Genomic DNA, 16817 nt, shown 5'->3' on the forward strand with positions numbered 1-16817 from the left:
GGGGGGGGGTAGGGTGGGGGGGATTTTCTTGGTAATGGACCTTCTCTGGGCTGCTTCTTCGGTTCCCAAGGACTCTCCTTTGGGATGCCTTTTAACCCACTGGAAGCAATTCAGATTGCAAACTGATCTTTTGTAACACCGCACAGCCTCAATATGATCTATCAGTTAGATTCCTTCCTCAGGAAATAGGACAAATAGGTACCCTCTGTCCAGGCCTTCCTGGTTCTAAATCAGGACCCCGACCTAAGGGCCTCTAGTATTTGGCTACTAAGCAGGCTAGGAAACTCCTTGCTGATATACTGGATGATAATTGTCTAAACAGACCTCCTCCGAATAAACCCATGTTGCAGGAGGAAACACAGGCCATCCCTAATGAGGGGCACACTGACTCTCTCACTGTTCCTCCTTCCTAATAGACACAGGTTACTCTTGTATGTGGGAGCTTCTCCCTCATTCATTTCCTGGGTTAATGGCTATGACAACTGGAGCCAACTGTCTGTGGTTAGTCTACCTCGTGACAGGGACTTTAAGGAATATTCCCAAGCAGCTGCCAAAACTCCTTATGTTTTGGGGAAGTTCCCTGTCTTCTCTGGCCTGACATGGACTGCCTAATTCCACCTGTTGGTGGAAAAAAACACCTGGCTTTTCATCTCTAAGCTGATGAGCTTTAGGACCAGGAGATTTCTTTCTTTGCCCTCTAGGCTTGTGTCCACCTCCAGGCTTCCTGGTGGCACCTCACCCCTTCCTCTGTTTCTGCACCACCTTGGGGTGCAGCCTGTATAACTGGCTCCTGTACCATCCTTGGTGCCTCTGGCACCATTGGCTCCTCCTCCCCTCACTGTCAAGGAACGAAGTGTACCCCCTTGGACTAACATCCACTTCAGATTTCCCCACCAGTGTCTCTAATAAAAATTGACAATGGGGAACAAATTGATTGACTTTTAAGTTGACCCAACTGATTGACTTTTAAGTGGAACATATTCAGTATTTAAACTAATTTAAGTTTGTTGGTTTAATTAAGATAAACATGTCTTTAGAGTTATCAGCATTAAATACAAAGCTTTTATTCTGCCAAGGTTTGCTGAAGGTGAACTAAGCTCATGATTTCTGTTGTAATTTGTCAGCAAAAAGAGGGCTTAAGATGATGGTTAATTTTGTCTGTGTCAAAGTTTCCATGGGTAATTGTTAAGATAGCTTTCTAAGTCTTTGGTAAACTGAAACTTTAAAGTTTTGCTTGGATGATAAATTGGACTGAATTTGCTGGACATCTAGGCCTTTTCCAAATAGGATGGACTAGTAAAGCATTGATTATTGAACACAGGTTTGTGCTTTTGGCTTCTTCTGGCAGAAAACTAAGGATATTTTTATTTTATTTTTAGAAGATTTTATTTTAGAAAGAGAGTGAGCGAGAGAGAGAGCACAAGCAGGGGCGAGGGGGAGGGGGAGAGGGGCAGAGGGAGAGGGAGAAGAAGACTCCCCGCTGAGCAGGGAGCCTGACACAGGGCTCCTTCCCAGGACTCTGGGATCATGACCTGAGCCCAAGGCAGATGATTAACCGACTGAGCCATCCAGGTGCCCCAAACTAAGGATATTTAAATCTGTTGAAAAACATGCTTTGTGCTTAATTGACTCATAAATTTTCCATCTAAAGAATTCTGGTGTAAGAATTCACAATTGGTTACTACTGAGTTTTCACTGGAGACTAAGGTTTCTAAGAGTTAAAATTCTGCTAAATGTAATTAAGACTGACGAAAATAAAGAAAGTAACTCTATATGTAAAAAAAGTTGGAGATGTGTAAGGAATATGCAAGGAATGGGAATACATTTTTGTTGAGGTAAAAGAAAGTAATTTTGTCCTAAATGTGACCGGTTGTTTGGAAAGAAAAGCCTTCAAACAAAATCTGAATGCAAAAGAAAGTTGTAGACAATTTGTGAAGGGAAATCTTTGGAAAGGAATTTTATTTTTTTAAGTTTTTTTTTTTAAGATTTATTTACTTATTTGAGAGAGAGAGACTAAGAGAGAGAGCACGAGCCAGTTGGAGGGGCAGAGGGAGAAGCAGGCTCCACACTGAGCAGGGAGCCAGAAATGGGGCTGGATTCCAGGACCAGGGAATCGTGACCTGAGCTGAAAGCAGACACTTAACTGACTGACCCACCCAGGTGCCCCTGGAAAGGAATTTTACATGTCATCAGAATGGACTAAAGTTGAAATAAATGGATTTATTTATTTTTAAAAAGATATTTATTTATTTATTATTATTGTTTTTTAATTTATGGGAGAAAGAGAGTGAGCTGAGAAAGACACAGAAAGAGAGACAGCGTGAGTACACTTGGGGGTTGGGGGGAAGCAGAGGGACAGGGACAAGCAGACTCTGCGCTAAGTAGCGAGCCCAACCTGGGGCTCAATCCTACAACCCTGAGATAGATGGATTTTAAAAGTACACTGGCAGGGGCACCTGGGTGGCATAGTTAAGCGTCCAACTCTTGGTTTCTGCTCAGGTCATGATCTCAGGGTCTTGAGATCAAGCCCACATCCAGCTCCGCCCTCAGCGGGGAATCTGTTTGAGATTCTCTTTCCCACTCCCTCACCCTATTCACACCATAGATTATTTAACAAAAATGAAAACATGTACTGTGGGGCACCTGGGTGGCTCAGTCAGCTGAGCGTCTGACTCTTGCTTTTGGCTCAAGTCATGATTTTAGGGTTGTGAGATTGAGCCCTGCACAGGGCTGGGGATGCTGGGCTTGGAGTCTGCTTAAGATTTTCTCTCCCCCTCTCCCTCTGCCCCTCCCCTCACTCTCTCCCTCTATAACTAAGTAACTAACTAAATAAATAAATAAAATAAAACGAACTACCATTACACCTAACATGAAGGTGGATCGCTGACAACAATGAATGAAAAAAGCCAGATACAAAAGAATATGTATTCTAGCATTCTAATTATATGAAATTTAAGAATAGAGGAAACCAATTTATGGTGACAGACGTCAGAGTGACTGTTATATCTGGGAAGGAGAGGAAGTATTAATTAAAGAAAAGGCACAAGGGAATCCCCGGAGGTAGAAATATTCTGTATATTGACTGAGTGGCAATTACATATGTAAACATTCATCAAGCTATATACTTAAAAGTTTTTGCCTTTAACTGGATATATTTCAATGAAAAAATAAAAATAAAAGTAAGACATTTCAAGAAGGGACCAAGACGAGCCAATGAATACCATTTGGTGCTTACTTTGGAAGCTGCCCAGTCAATCCAGCCTTTAGCACAAGGGTCAACGTTAATGAGCACAAGGCCTTCCACGAGCTCTGGATGATTGAGCTGAAATAGGAGACAAACAGAACGTTCAAAAATTCCACTCCCAGCATTCTTCTAAAAAATACTGGAGCACGGTTCATCTCTTATTATGCATTATGCCATAATGCCTCAGATTTGAAAGTAAGACTTTTCAGAGAGGTGCCAGGAAGAATATTTGGAAAAATTGCTCTTTAAGTCTGACTTAGCAACTGGAAAACCAGTTCCTTAAAGTGCTTTCAAATGATCTTGCCTTGCAAGGATCTGTGAGGAGACGTGATATTTATTTCTGCAGCAGAGGAAGGCACTTGGCATCTCCGCAGTTGTTTAGCTTATGGTGGGTCTTCCCTGCTGGGAAAGTACCCTTGGAACTACTTGGCATAAGGGGCTGCTGCGGCTTATACTGGCGAATTTCATACTCATATGCCCTTGTCCCCAAAAGGAGCTTCTTACATTTTTTTCAGAAACCACACAAATGGGTGACACCACCCTGCCCCAGAAGACTGTCCTATGACGCAGGAGGCATCTAAAAAATTTCTTTATTTCTATTTCTTAAGTAGAAATCAAAACAAACATTTCTATGTACACTCAAAACTCTCTAGTTTACTTTCCTTCCCTCTGATTACACTGATTATGCTCACTATAGAAAATCTGATAAATAGAAATTATAAAAATTAGGAAATAAAAGCTTGTATTTTACCTAACTATACAACATTAATCCCTGTTCACATTTTGGTATATTTCCTTCCAGTCCTTTCCTATGCTTATGACAAACTATGTGGATCTGTAGTCTAACTTTCTTGTTAACATTACAGTATATGTGAATCACATATCATTACAAGCTCTTCTTACAAAATTTTAAAGGCTGCACAAAATTCCATAAGTCCTCTCTAACAATTACCTTTTATTGATGATGTACTCCCTCATTTGTGATTTTTCAGGTACTGTAAGTACAAAACAGGGCTTTATAAACAAACCTGTATCTGCTGTTCACGGAATTTACAGAAATACAGAAGACCCAGAGTAGTACCTGGTAACTAACACAGAAGTAGAGCTGTGACCTAGGCAGTGCCTCAAGGGTATTGAGACTAATCCTCTATGTACTTACTGCAAATCTGCTGAGGATGTAAGCTCCAGCTCCAACTCCAATCCCAATGATGCTTTTCAGACTATGAAAGGGGATATAACCAACACTTACGATAAGGTTAACTCATTTGGAAGTGACATGGCATAATGGAAAAAATACAACTGGGTTCAAATCTGGCTCTGATGCTTACTGGATTCTAGAATTTGACAAAGTTCTCTAATTCTGAGCCTCAGTTCCCATCTACAAAAGGATATAACTACCTACTTCTAAGTTGATTTTAAGGATTAAATGAAATAGGACTAAAACCTGGGAGTCATTCTAACAGTTCCCTCTCCTCTCACCTCCATGTCCAACTCAACAGCAAGTCCTGTAGAGTCTACCTCCAAAATATTTCTTTCCTATCTCTATCTACTTCACTGCATTCCCCTGAGGGCATCCAGTACTCAGGCTATTACCTCTTGCCTAACTGCTGTAATAGTTTAAAGGTCTCCCTGCTTTTTCTCTTTTACTCCTCTCCAACCCATTCTCTCCACAGCTAGAGTAATCCCTTTTAAAAATGTAAACAGCTTGGGGCACCTGGGTGGTGCAGTCAGTTAAGTGCTTGACTCTCGGTTCTGGCTCAGGTAGGGATTGAGTCCTGCATCTGGCTCTGTGCTCAGCCAGGGAGTCGGCTTGTGGATTCTCTCTCCCTCTCCCTCTGCGCCTTCCACCTCTCTAAAATAAATAGACAGATCTTTAAAAAAATAAAAAATAGGGGCACCTGAGTGGTGCAGTCGTTAAGCGTCTGCCTTTGGCTCAGGGCGTGATCCCGGCGTTCTGGGATCGAGCCCCACATCAGGCTCCTCCGCTAGGAGCCTGCTTCTTGCTCTCCCATTTCCCCTGCTTGTGTTCCCTCTCTCACTGGCTGTCTCTCTGTGTCAAATAAATAAATAAAATCTTAAAAAAAAATAAATTAAAAAAGTAAACAGCTTTGCTGAAATGCAACTTTTATAGAGTGATCATTTTAAAAGACTAAATTGAAAAAAAGAGTAAAATTAATGCACATTCTTATCCAACCCATTTTTAAATTCTACATCTGAAACTAAAAAAAATAAAAATAAATAAAAACAAAAATAAAAGATAAAACTGGATATCAATCCCCTACTTAAAACCCATACATATCTTTTGAATAAAATCCCAAATTCTTACCTGATCTGTGAGACTATGTAATCTGGTCCTTGCCTCTTTCTCAGATTTCACTCTGTGCCTTTCTCCTACTTGCTCATTTGGTCTAAGACTTCTGGAAATACTATTCCCTCTGTCTAGAATCATCTTGCTTGGCTCTCTGTCTAGGTCTCAGCCTAGATGACAACTTTTTTTTAAAAGGAATTTATTAACGGAATTTTTTAAAAGATTTTATTTACTTAGAGAGAGAGAGAGAGCACAAGCAGGGGGAGTGGCAGGCAGAGGGAGAAGCAGGTTCCCCCAGGAGCAGGGAGCCCAATGCGGGGCTTGATCCCAAGACCCTGAGATCATGACCTAAGCCAAAGGCAGTCGCTTAACCAACTGAGCCACCCAGTTGCCCCTAGATGACAACTTCTTAGAGAGGCACTGCCCAGCTAGCCATATCTCTGTGAACCTGATCCTTCTCTAATATCACCCTCACTGACTTCTCTTATAGCACTTTAGTTGTGATTATTTGTTTGCTTATTTGCTGTTAATTATTCCTCCCACTAAGATGTAAGCTCCATGAGGACAGTGACTATTCCTTTTGCTCACCATCATAGCCCCAAGATTGGACACATCGTAGAAAGTCAATAAAAACTGTGAAAGAACTGAAGAATGAACCTACCTTAAGTGGGTAAGAACAGGAGGCAGCATTTCAGCCAACTCATCCATTGTGGGGTACTGGTACCTGAAATTCAGAAGATACCTCTGACTTAGAATACACTCACATTTCCCAATCACAAGAATAGCTAGAAGAATATGGGGTTCTTAGATAAAAGCATTCTCTTTAACAAAGGCTGAAAGGAGATGAAGTGTGGAAATGATTGTGACATGTTGTGCAACTCTCTACTCTTCCACGCTAAGAAGAAAGAAGAATCCATGTTCTCCATATTCTAAAGGGCAGTCTCTGGGACCAGAGGAAGCCATTTGAAAAGAACAGGTAATATGGCTCTCTCCTAGTGCATTTCCAAATCCCTAATAATCACTTTAACTGAGATTGAGGCTCAGTAAACTTCCAGCAGTAAGAGTCAACTGAAGAAGTGGCTCTTGGTCTGTGGCTTATATTCAGGCAGCTAAAGTAAAGAATAAACAAAGCCTTACTGGGCCTAACCACCTAGTCACAGTTCCTGGACTCATCATGAATGCTGATTTGCTTTACTCAGGCATAAGATAACATGGTTACTATATTGCTTTTGAATCTGGTGTATGATATGAACCATAGGATCCTAAGATGGTCAGGCAAGTCCAGAAACTGATTCAGACTAGGAATCCAACAAAAGGGAACATCCAAAGAGATTACAGAAGCAGAGATGGAAAGAGCTCTTGAGACAATCTCCTATATATGAGGCAGGATTTACTCTGTACCAGACAGAGGAGGCAGCCTGCTTCTGTTTGAAACACTTTTTAAGCAAGGAAGTGCTCTTGAGCCAGTTGTGCACAAAACAGAGAAAAGGAACTGGATCTTTAGTTGGATATACGCTGGTCACTGGCCAATTTGCATCTGAGAGACAGAACAGCTTCGACATAGTCAATAACGTGGCTTCTGGAGCCAAACTGCCTAAGTTAAAATTCCAGCTCTGCTACTTATTTGTTATGTAATCCTGGCCAAGTTACTTAACATTTCTGGGCCTCAGTTTCCTCACTTGTAAAACAGGAATAATAGTAAATTTGTCCCATAGGTCTCTGAGGATTAAATGACTTAATAAATGTGAAGTGCTTTAGGCGGTGTGAGGAATGTTGTTCCAGTCCCACGTAAGTGTTAGCTCTTACTCATCTGCAGGGCTCTACTTCCCAACAGTCACTGGCAGAGGCAGCTCTGGAGAGGAGCCAAGGGAAAGGGGAAAAACCAGCATTCTACAGCTTGTGCTTTCACTCCTCTTCCCAAGGTCTTCTCAGTAATTACAGTGTCCAGGGAACAGTGAGGGAGACTGTGGCTCCACCATGTAAAGCAGGTTTAGGATGAGGCCAAGAGCTCCAAGTCCACTCAAAATGCATCTCTAGCTGACAGGGCAGCTTCACAGAATAAACAGTTGCAAAATATCCAAATTCCTGTCACCAGATTGGGAGGTAAGGTTGGCGAGGTGCTCCCAGGAAGCTCAGAGGGATTGGAGTTTGGGCCTAGGTAGTTGGAAGTTTCAAGGAGGGACACAGAAATGACAGATTTTAAAAAGATGATGAAGGGGACAGATATAGGACAGCGAGAAGTGGGTGTTTCAGACACTTAAGCCTTGCAATTACAGGGAGACAGAGTCCCATCTATGGAGAACCATTCCTGGATATAGGAAAACATGCAGTTTTCCTCAACACACTGTACATAACAGTCCTCTTGGAGCAAGAAGAGAAATAGGGAGGGTGGTTGGTTGATAAGTATAACTCCTAGGCTATGCTAAAATCAACACTACTTCTCCCACTGGAGCTCAATCATCTGCTCGTCTAAATGCATGCCTTCCAGAAGATCCTGCTTGTGGCCTTACCCTGTTGGGAAAGAGGGTGCACCTTCCTGCTGGCCTGGGGCATCCACATGACAGACAGCAAAGTGCTGGGTGATCTCTTGCATATCTTCAAAGTTAAAGAATGCGTTGAAACAGGATTTATCTGTAAGAGTAAAAATACTCATAAGACACAAGTTCTCTATCTCTCCCCAATTTTCAACAGACTGTACATAAAAGTCCTCTCCATTTCTCTCCAGTTTTCCTTCACTCAATTAATTCCATAATGTCGTCCTCTTTCACTCTTTTCCCCCCTTTTAATCACTGTTCCGCTAAAATGAGGTGTCTGAACAATGTGATTTAAGCTGCCCTAAAGGCTGAATACTAGACATCTCAATGACCTGAAAACAACAATAAATTCTCAATTCTACACAATGTCTACAAAATGGGAACCGATTCTGGTATTGCACGAAATAATCTTGCACCCATAATGCTATCATTTCTCATGTACCTTATTCCTCCATCTGACACAGAGACGCTGACTACATTCTAAGAACCTGGCTAGAGTAAATATCCTGGGCAGCTTAGATTCACCATGTGGAAGACTGTCTTTTGGCAAAATTGCTGGGGTGTAGAGAGGGGCTGCTGCTTCACTTTCTACCCTATTAGTATAACTGCTTATATCACTTCTCATGCAAAAGAGGCTACAATAGCTCCAGCACTAGACTGTAGCCTCAAATGTAGGCCACCTTTGTAAGCTAGAGAAGCATGGGACAAAACACAAGTATAGGCTCCGAGCCTGTGGCTAGGGCCAGAATCTTATATTACCATCTAGAAAAGTCCACTTAAAATCACGGATGACAGGCCACAGCAAGAACACTTTCACTAATTCATCTTGAAGAGCTCACAACAAAGTTAAGTTCAAACTTTGGATTTTCTAACTTGAAATATAAAAAGAACCAAAGAAGTATAGATGTAAACAAAATAAACAACTGAGTTTTTTCTTAAGAGACACACTTTATTTTTTATTTTTTAAGTAATCTCTATGCCCAACGTGGGGCTCACGACCCCAAGATCAAGAGTTGCATGCTCTACTGACGAGCTAGCCAGGCGCCCCTTGGTTCTACTCTCTTAACCAGTTCATCCTTTAGCAGTTAAGACACAAAGGTGAGATATAATTCCAGTATCCCCAAACACATTCTCCTGAACAGTTCCCAGACGCCGTAATCCTCCCATTAACATATGTGGCAACAAGGAGGGAAGGATAAGACAGAGAGGAAAAAACCTGTGCTCTGTTAGAACACTGGGATTTCTTCTTTTTAAAAATAAATACACAAAGTTCAAGTATTAAAATAAAAAGGAAGATATAAAATCAAATACATACGATTGAGGCCAATGTCATGATATGTCAGGATAACTGGTCTGTTTCCTTTTGGTAGGCCTCTGATGGTGACATGGACCACACCGTGAGTTGTTTCTATGTCATGTTCCTGTAACAAGAGAATGTATGGTCTCAGCAAAGGCAGAATGGACTTCCCAGGTGGCTGAAGTTCCACAATACCTATTTACTGCTATTTCCTACTTGCAGGGGCAGGACACATCACTGGACTATAAGCATACCAGAGAGATGTTATGATACACACTTTCTAATTCCTTCCAGATAAACAAACAAACGAGAGGAAAAAATACATCTTCTCATCCTCACTATCTTAAGTGAGGGCAGTCAGGGATCTGTTAAGAATACACTTGCAAGTGGCTATGAAAAGGAGAACAGCAAGCTGGATAAGGAGCCAGATAAGACTTAGGGAAGAAAAGTTAAGGAAGCAGAAGATATGAAGGAGCTGCTAGGTTTCAGAGCCTCTAAACTAATGTTCAGCAACTGATAAATTCAGTAGACATCTATTGGTGCCTCTGCCTAACATCTCTTCCCCTCTGGCAGCTGCCCTCCTGTGTCATCCATACATTACAGGAGTGGCTCTTGGCTGCCATGTTTGTAGAAGTCACGTTATGGTTATGGCTTTTGGAGACAGGTGGGCATCTGGTTCATGCTGGGTATGCATCCTTCCCTGAGAATATTATAATTGGGACAAAGATTTTATCCTTGACTTGGTTGTTTCTTGAAAAGAGAAGCAAACCTGGAGCTTTTATTTTATTTTATTTTTATTTTTTAAGTAGGCTCCATACTGGGCATGGAGGGGGCTTGAACTCACAACCCTGAGATCAAGACCTGAGTTGAGATCAAGAGTTGGATGCTTAACAACTGAGCCACCCAGGCACCCCACTTGGGAGCTTTTAGTAGACATTTCCACTGCTCTAGTTCTTGGTTCTAGCTGTCTCTGATCTTAACTTCTGAGACATTCCTGGATTGTGTCTAGTTTAAGCTAGCTTAGGTGGGTTTGTTCCCTGCACTCCCAAAGAATCCCAATAGAGACAATGAATAGTTTAAAATGTAGTCAGAACAGAACTCAGGAACTAGATAAAGCTGGAATAAGTTGCAATTGGAGCTGCTGGGACCAGCACTAAGAATGACTGGGCAGAAAAAAGGGAACTGTAGAGAAGTCACTGAGATTTATTCTAGTACTCTTGGATGTCTGTATTTCTCAAAAATAAAAAATTACCATGCCTAGACTAGTGAATTTCTGCTGATGAAGTCCTCGCCTATCTCAGAGAGTCTGATAGTAGTTAGGATAAGATTAATTCTTTCAATAAGAATCCCAACAAAGGCAAAGGGCTTCCAACTTAATTTGCTATCTAATAATGAACCTCATCAGAACTTTGGTTTCTTCTCTGATGTGGGGCACAAAATAATCACGGCTAAGTCAATATCAGTGTATTTCAAATCACAGGCCCCAGGCTGGAGCAGATAATCTCTATCAAATCAAACCATGAGTGACTATTTCTATGATTCTCTATTTCTGCTACCTTCTATTCAAGCCTATTCAAAAGGCTTGGAAAGGGGATATAAGAAATGAAGGAAAGAACCAGATACTTCGAACTGGCTACGAAATAAAGTAGAGGGTTTGGATGGGAGGAATATAAAGAAATAAATTCCAGTTACTGTACGAGCATTTCTCTTGTAGTAATAGCAGACTTACCAAGGAACCACCTCCCCGCCTCTTCCACTAGCAGGTTCCTTCATTAAACAACTATTTATTGAATCTCTACTACCAGACCCTGGATTGAGGTCTGCGGATAAAACAGTGAACAAGAGAGATGTGATCCCTGTTCTCACAGAGATTATGTTCTAGACAGGATGGTAGGCAATGAACACACAAATCAACCAACCCATAATAACAACATGTGGTTAAGTGCTATGAAAGAAATAGGAAACTGTGATAGAAAATCGAGGAGAAAGACATTAACTCTATTAGTAGTCAGGAAAGTGCAAATTAAATTTAATGAGATGCCATTTCACATACGTCAGAATGGCAAAATTTTTGAAGTCTGATAATACCAAGTGTTGACCAAGATACAGGGAAACAACAACTCTCATACACTGCTGGCAGACATGCAAACTGGAGCAACTACTCTGGGGAACAATTCTGTAATGTCTAGTAAAGTTAAGAGGTGTCTACCCTACAGCAGTTTTACTTTTAGGTGTAAGCTAAAGAAATTCTCAAACATGGTCATACACACAAAAAGATATACACAGAGGGGTACATCACAGCCTTATTTATAATGTCAAAAAAATTGCAAATAGTCTAAATATTCATCAGTAGGAAAACTGATAAATTATGATATATTCATATAATGAAATACAGATTAAAATGAACTAGAACTAGAAGCATTAATACATAGAAAATCTTTTTTTTTTTAAGATTTTATTTATTTATTTGACAGAGAGAGACAGCCAGCGAGAGAGGGAACACAAGCAGGGGGAGTGGGAAAGGAAGAAGCAGGCTTCCAGCGGAGAAGCCTGATGTGGGGCTCGATCCCAGAACGCCGGGATCACGCTCTAAGCCGAAGGCAGACGCTTAATGACTGCGCCACCCAGGCGCCCCAATACGTAGAAAATCTTGAAAACATAATGCTAAATAGAAATGCAGAGGGGTATGTATATACCACTTAATGCAGATTTTTAAAAAGCAACACTATATAGACTGTATGTTTACATACATATATTTAGGGTATAAAAACTTGGAGAAGGAATGTACCCTAACTTTAAGATTGTGTTTCCTTTTGGGAGGTGACAGATTCATAAAGGAACTCAAGGAGGCTTTGATCTCTCTCATTTTTTACCACCTTCCCCCCAACACTCCATGTTTTACTTCTCCAGAGAGAAAAGGAATAAAGAGGAAGAAGCTGGCTCCTTGCCAGATGGGTGACACTACAAGAGAACCCAAGTTGAAGAGAATGTGCAACAATATGTCAGCTCCACAATCAGGTTGCTGGAGACTTCATTCTGTCATATACAAACCTTCAGTAGAGTTTTACTAAAATACTCCGGCTTGGCCTTAGCTGTGCTACTGAGGATGGAGGGGAAAATACAGTTAACACTTGGCCCAAAGACTAGCAGGACCTCCCAAGGTCAGGTAACTGATGAAGAGAGCATGCAGAGGGATGGGACGCGGTGGGGGATAGTGAGCTTTCAGGGAAGTTCAGGAGAAGGATGATGAAAAAGGGTGATATAACAAATGGGGTAAAAAAAAAAAAACCCCCAAAACAACACAAACACTGTATAAGTAGAGGGAACAAGGCAAAGTAACCACTCTGTCATCATCCCATAATCTGGAGAAATTCATAGTTAAAACTGGATTCCTACAGGATTTCAACCTTTTAGGGAGATCTCAGCCCTTACCTCCCCATTACAAGCCCGCAGATCGTGTAACAACCGAAGTATTCATGGGCCAAGAGTCCTGGGCCCTATTTGTCAATCTGGTTGCCCTATTTGGAACAACACTTATTTGTCAGTGTCTCATTTAGTTTCTCTTCATTTTCAGAGTATGTGAAAGTAAACATTCTTAGTAGAATAAAAAAATATGAAAAGAAAGGAGACACTCACCTCCACATGGACTCGTACATATATCCTTTGTGACTCTGTGTTTGAATAGCTGGAACAAGACTCCATCTGGAGATGAGTGTGCAGAGCCCCTGGCTATGGTCAGGCAATTGCAGGGGGGATGCTGCTGCCACCTTTCTGCTTTAGTCAATGATCATCTGTTTCACAGGCTGTTTTTCCAATTACCTCACCCTTCACCCCAGCATTCTAGAGAGTGTGACTACACAATGAGAGCCTGTGCTCAAGGGGCAAAGCACAAATAGTGTCTAACAGGCTCTGGTCATAGATCTTTCCTAGCACTATGATTATTTACCATCTCCAAGGCTACGTACTTCTTGAACATGATCTCTTTATTCTCCAAGCTATAAAATGACCTGAAATCATATTGGTCCCCTCTTCATCCTGGACTGCCTGCCTCTCCCTCTTAATCAAAGATGTAGCTTTCAATCAAAAAGCCTTTTAAAGAATTTAAGAGTTTATGGGGGTGGGGGGGGCTTGGAGGATGGGTTAAACAGGTCAAGGGGATTAAGGAGTGCACTTGTAATGAGCACACAATGATGTATGGAATTGCTGAATCACTTTATTGTACACCTGAAACTAATATAACACTGTGTTAACTGGAGTTAGAAACTTAAAAAAAAAGGGGCGCCTGGGTAGCGCAGTCGTTAAAGCGTCTGCCTTCGGCTCAGGGCGTGATCCCGGCATACCGGGATCGAGTCCCACATCAGGCTCCCCCGCTATGAGCCTGCTTCTTCCTCTCCCACTCCTCCTGCTGTGTTCCCTCTCTCGCTGGCTGTTTCTCTGTCACATAAATAAATAAAATCTTAAAAAAAAAAAAAAAAAAGAAACTTAAAAAAAAAGAATTTAAGAGTTTAGGATATTGCCATTACTTCTTTTAAAGAATTATTTGAGAGAAACAGAGAGAGGGGTGGGACAGAAGAAGAGGCACAGAGAGAATCTTGAGCAGACTTTGCTGAGCGCCGGCCCTGACTTGGCCCGATCTCACGACCCTGAGATGATGACCCGAGACAAAACCAAAAGTCGGGTGTTTGAGTGACTGTTTATTTTACAATAAACTTTCACCTTTTTTTCTGAGTCCTCTTCCCTCAGGTAAATGTGCTGTTACCAGAATTACACAATCTGACTTGTCTTATCTCTCTGAACTCAGTTAACTTTTGATCACTTCATGCCCTGGTCAGTCTGAAATAGGTATGTGACAACTCTCGGAAATGTCAACATTTTTGTGAGCATGAAATTTTATTCTGTTTCTAATAAGCAGGCTACTTATGAGCCCTGGGTACAGTTTTTGTTATATAAGAATTTTTGATATAACACCTCTACTACCTTACCTCTGTGTAGTGGTGTGAGGTTCATTTGCATAACCTCATTTACTCCCATAGTAAAATAATCTGCCTCCAGGATTACTCAGCCTTCCGCCTATCAACAGATCACCTCCTTTTTAAAGTTCCATGACACCTTTCCTTGACTCTAGTTTCAGCTCTCTCCCTCCTACCTCTTACTTCTTTCAGCCTAGTTCAGTCAACACTCTTACAGACTGCTTCCACTGTTACTTTTCAACCACCCACAATTCTCGAACTTCTGACAAATCATGCTCTTCATCTGAAAGCCTCTTTTTTTTTTTTTAAAGATTTTTATTTATTTATTTGACAGAGAAAGAGACAGCCAGCGAGAGAGGGAACACAAGCAAGGGGGAGTGGGAGAGGAAGAAGCAGGCCCCCAGCAGAGCAGGGAGCCCGATGCAGGGCTCCATCCCAGGTCCCTGGGATCACGCCCTGAGCCGAAGGCAGACACTTAACGACTGAGCCACCCAGGTGCCCCTGAAAGCCACTTTTATGATATGTCAGCACACATCTTTTTTCCTTCAAAGCCAACTCCAATATCTTCCTCATAATGTTAACAATGAGAAGAAGAAGAGTGAATGGTCATTTAACCCACAGGCAACAGCCCGGAACACTGACTCTCCATGTAGGAAAGCCCAGGTAAGAGGGGGTCCAGGTCTGGCCAATTTAAACACCCTACCCTTTGGCCATAGTAAGTGGTTTAAAAATGTACACGTGACCCATACATACTAAGCCTACAAGAGTCCACCCCTGGACTTTTCCCTAGAGTTACAGGTAAAGATCCTCTCTTAAGTAATGAGGCTGCTAAACTGAAGAATATGGTTTTGGGGAAGCCGGCAGCCATTGTGCCCATGATATGACAGAGCTCATCAGGGAAATAAAACCTTCTAGCGACAGGGGAAAAGGGAAATGAGAATGGGGTGCCGATAAAAAGGACATCTGTTTTTCCTGTAAGATTCTTTTTTCTCCTCCAATGAGAATAAAGTCACCTATATCCTTAGAACTTACTAAAATCAACCTCCTCCTTGACCATGCCCACAAACAACTATAATGAAATCAAACCAAAAAAGGTGGGGCATCTCAAGGGGAGGAAATGTGAACAAAGGCCCCCAGAAAGGAAAAGCACGAGGCAGAAGTGGGGTAGGCCAGCAATAATTCCAGTTTTCCTGAAGGTGGGGAACGTATATAAAGGAAGCAGTGGGACAAGAGGCTGCAAGGTAGACTGGGGCCACGTTCACATCCTTCAAGGCCAGGGAAGAACATGGAGCTGGTCAAGCTTTCTGACACAGAATGTAGCAGCTAATTGAATCCCAGCTCTCTCCAAACACCTCTTTTCTGTGGAAAGNGTGTTCAGGATATTTATTTCCCATAATCCTTATTTTGTAACAATGCCCATTCAACAAGTGATCTGCAGGAGTTTAAAGCTGTTTAATGATTAATGCAATGTAGTGCCAATTAGATGTACGTTCCTGAGGTCTTTTTATCTCTTGTAGCTTTTTCTTTTCATAACATCAGGTATGTCGCCTAGTAAATTGTAGTAATGGTACCAGGAATAAAAACTTAAGGAATTTTTAACTTTTCAAAAAGAAAGAGTTTAAAGCTGTTTAAATGCTTTAGAAGAGGCAGCCACATACATACATTTGAAATGCAGTACTAAGTACCAATCCTCACAATTGGGTCCTATAAATCAGTCTTCTAAATAGCTACTGCAATTAAACAGCTACCATGAAATTACTCAGCCCTTGGGCATGCCTGGATTATTCTAGGAGAAAGAACTCCATTCTTATGAGTTCACTGTATTATTAGCCTCTTCTACGAGAATGATATATCCTGGTAGACAGCAGCTTTTCACTCTCCATTAATATTTATTGAGTACCTCTCTGGTAGAAGTGGAAGACAATTTGATAAGACATGGCAAGAGCCCTAAATATACTCATTCCAAGAATCCATCTAAAGAAATATTCTAAAATGTGGGTAAAATTTATGCACGAAAATGTTCAGTGAACTGAACATAAGTGATCTAATTTCCAAAAATAATGGAATAGTTAAGTTATGGTATAGCCAGATGAGGAAATAATAGGCATCTACCAGAAATTTTGTTTATGAGTGCTTTAAAATGATATAGAAAAAAAATAAAATGATATAGAAATGAGATTGTGTTCTAATATTAAGTCATAAAAGGGGACACAAGGGTATATCCAGCTTGACAACCACATAAACTTAAAAATTACTTTTATAAAAATTATGCATATAAATATACAAATCTATCTCAATATTAAACATTAATATAGTTGTCCCTGGATTATAGGATTATGAGTTTTTTTCCGATTCTTTATAATTCTGTTTTCCAAATATTCAGAAATAAGCATGTACTCTTTCATTAACCAGAACATAAAAATAAAAACTGGAAAGAAATATAACAAAATATGGTTATCTCTAG

General features: G+C 41.0%; 1 protein-coding gene across 4 annotated transcripts in view; it reads right to left on the reverse strand.

Moving 5' to 3' along the window:
* The window catches only part of NDRG3 (NDRG family member 3), a 72362-nt gene that overhangs the window by 22542 nt on the left and 33003 nt on the right, over positions 1–16817 (reverse strand). For all 4 annotated transcript variants that reach the window (XM_040638278.1, XM_040638279.1, XM_040638277.1 and 1 more), the window contains 5 exons: positions 9402–9507; positions 8063–8183; positions 6214–6276; positions 4404–4464; positions 3236–3322 (listed from right to left, as the gene is read on the reverse strand). In XM_040638278.1, coding sequence (XP_040494212.1) covers positions 3236–3322; positions 4404–4464; positions 6214–6276; positions 8063–8183; positions 9402–9507 — 438 coding nt within the window. The remainder of the gene's footprint in view (positions 1–3235; positions 3323–4403; positions 4465–6213; positions 6277–8062; positions 8184–9401; positions 9508–16817) is intronic.

This window comes from Ursus maritimus, unplaced genomic scaffold (genome assembly GCF_017311325.1).
Source record: "Ursus maritimus isolate PB19 unplaced genomic scaffold, ASM1731132v1 scaffold_22, whole genome shotgun sequence".
NCBI classification, from domain to species: Eukaryota; Metazoa; Chordata; class Mammalia; order Carnivora; family Ursidae; genus Ursus; species Ursus maritimus.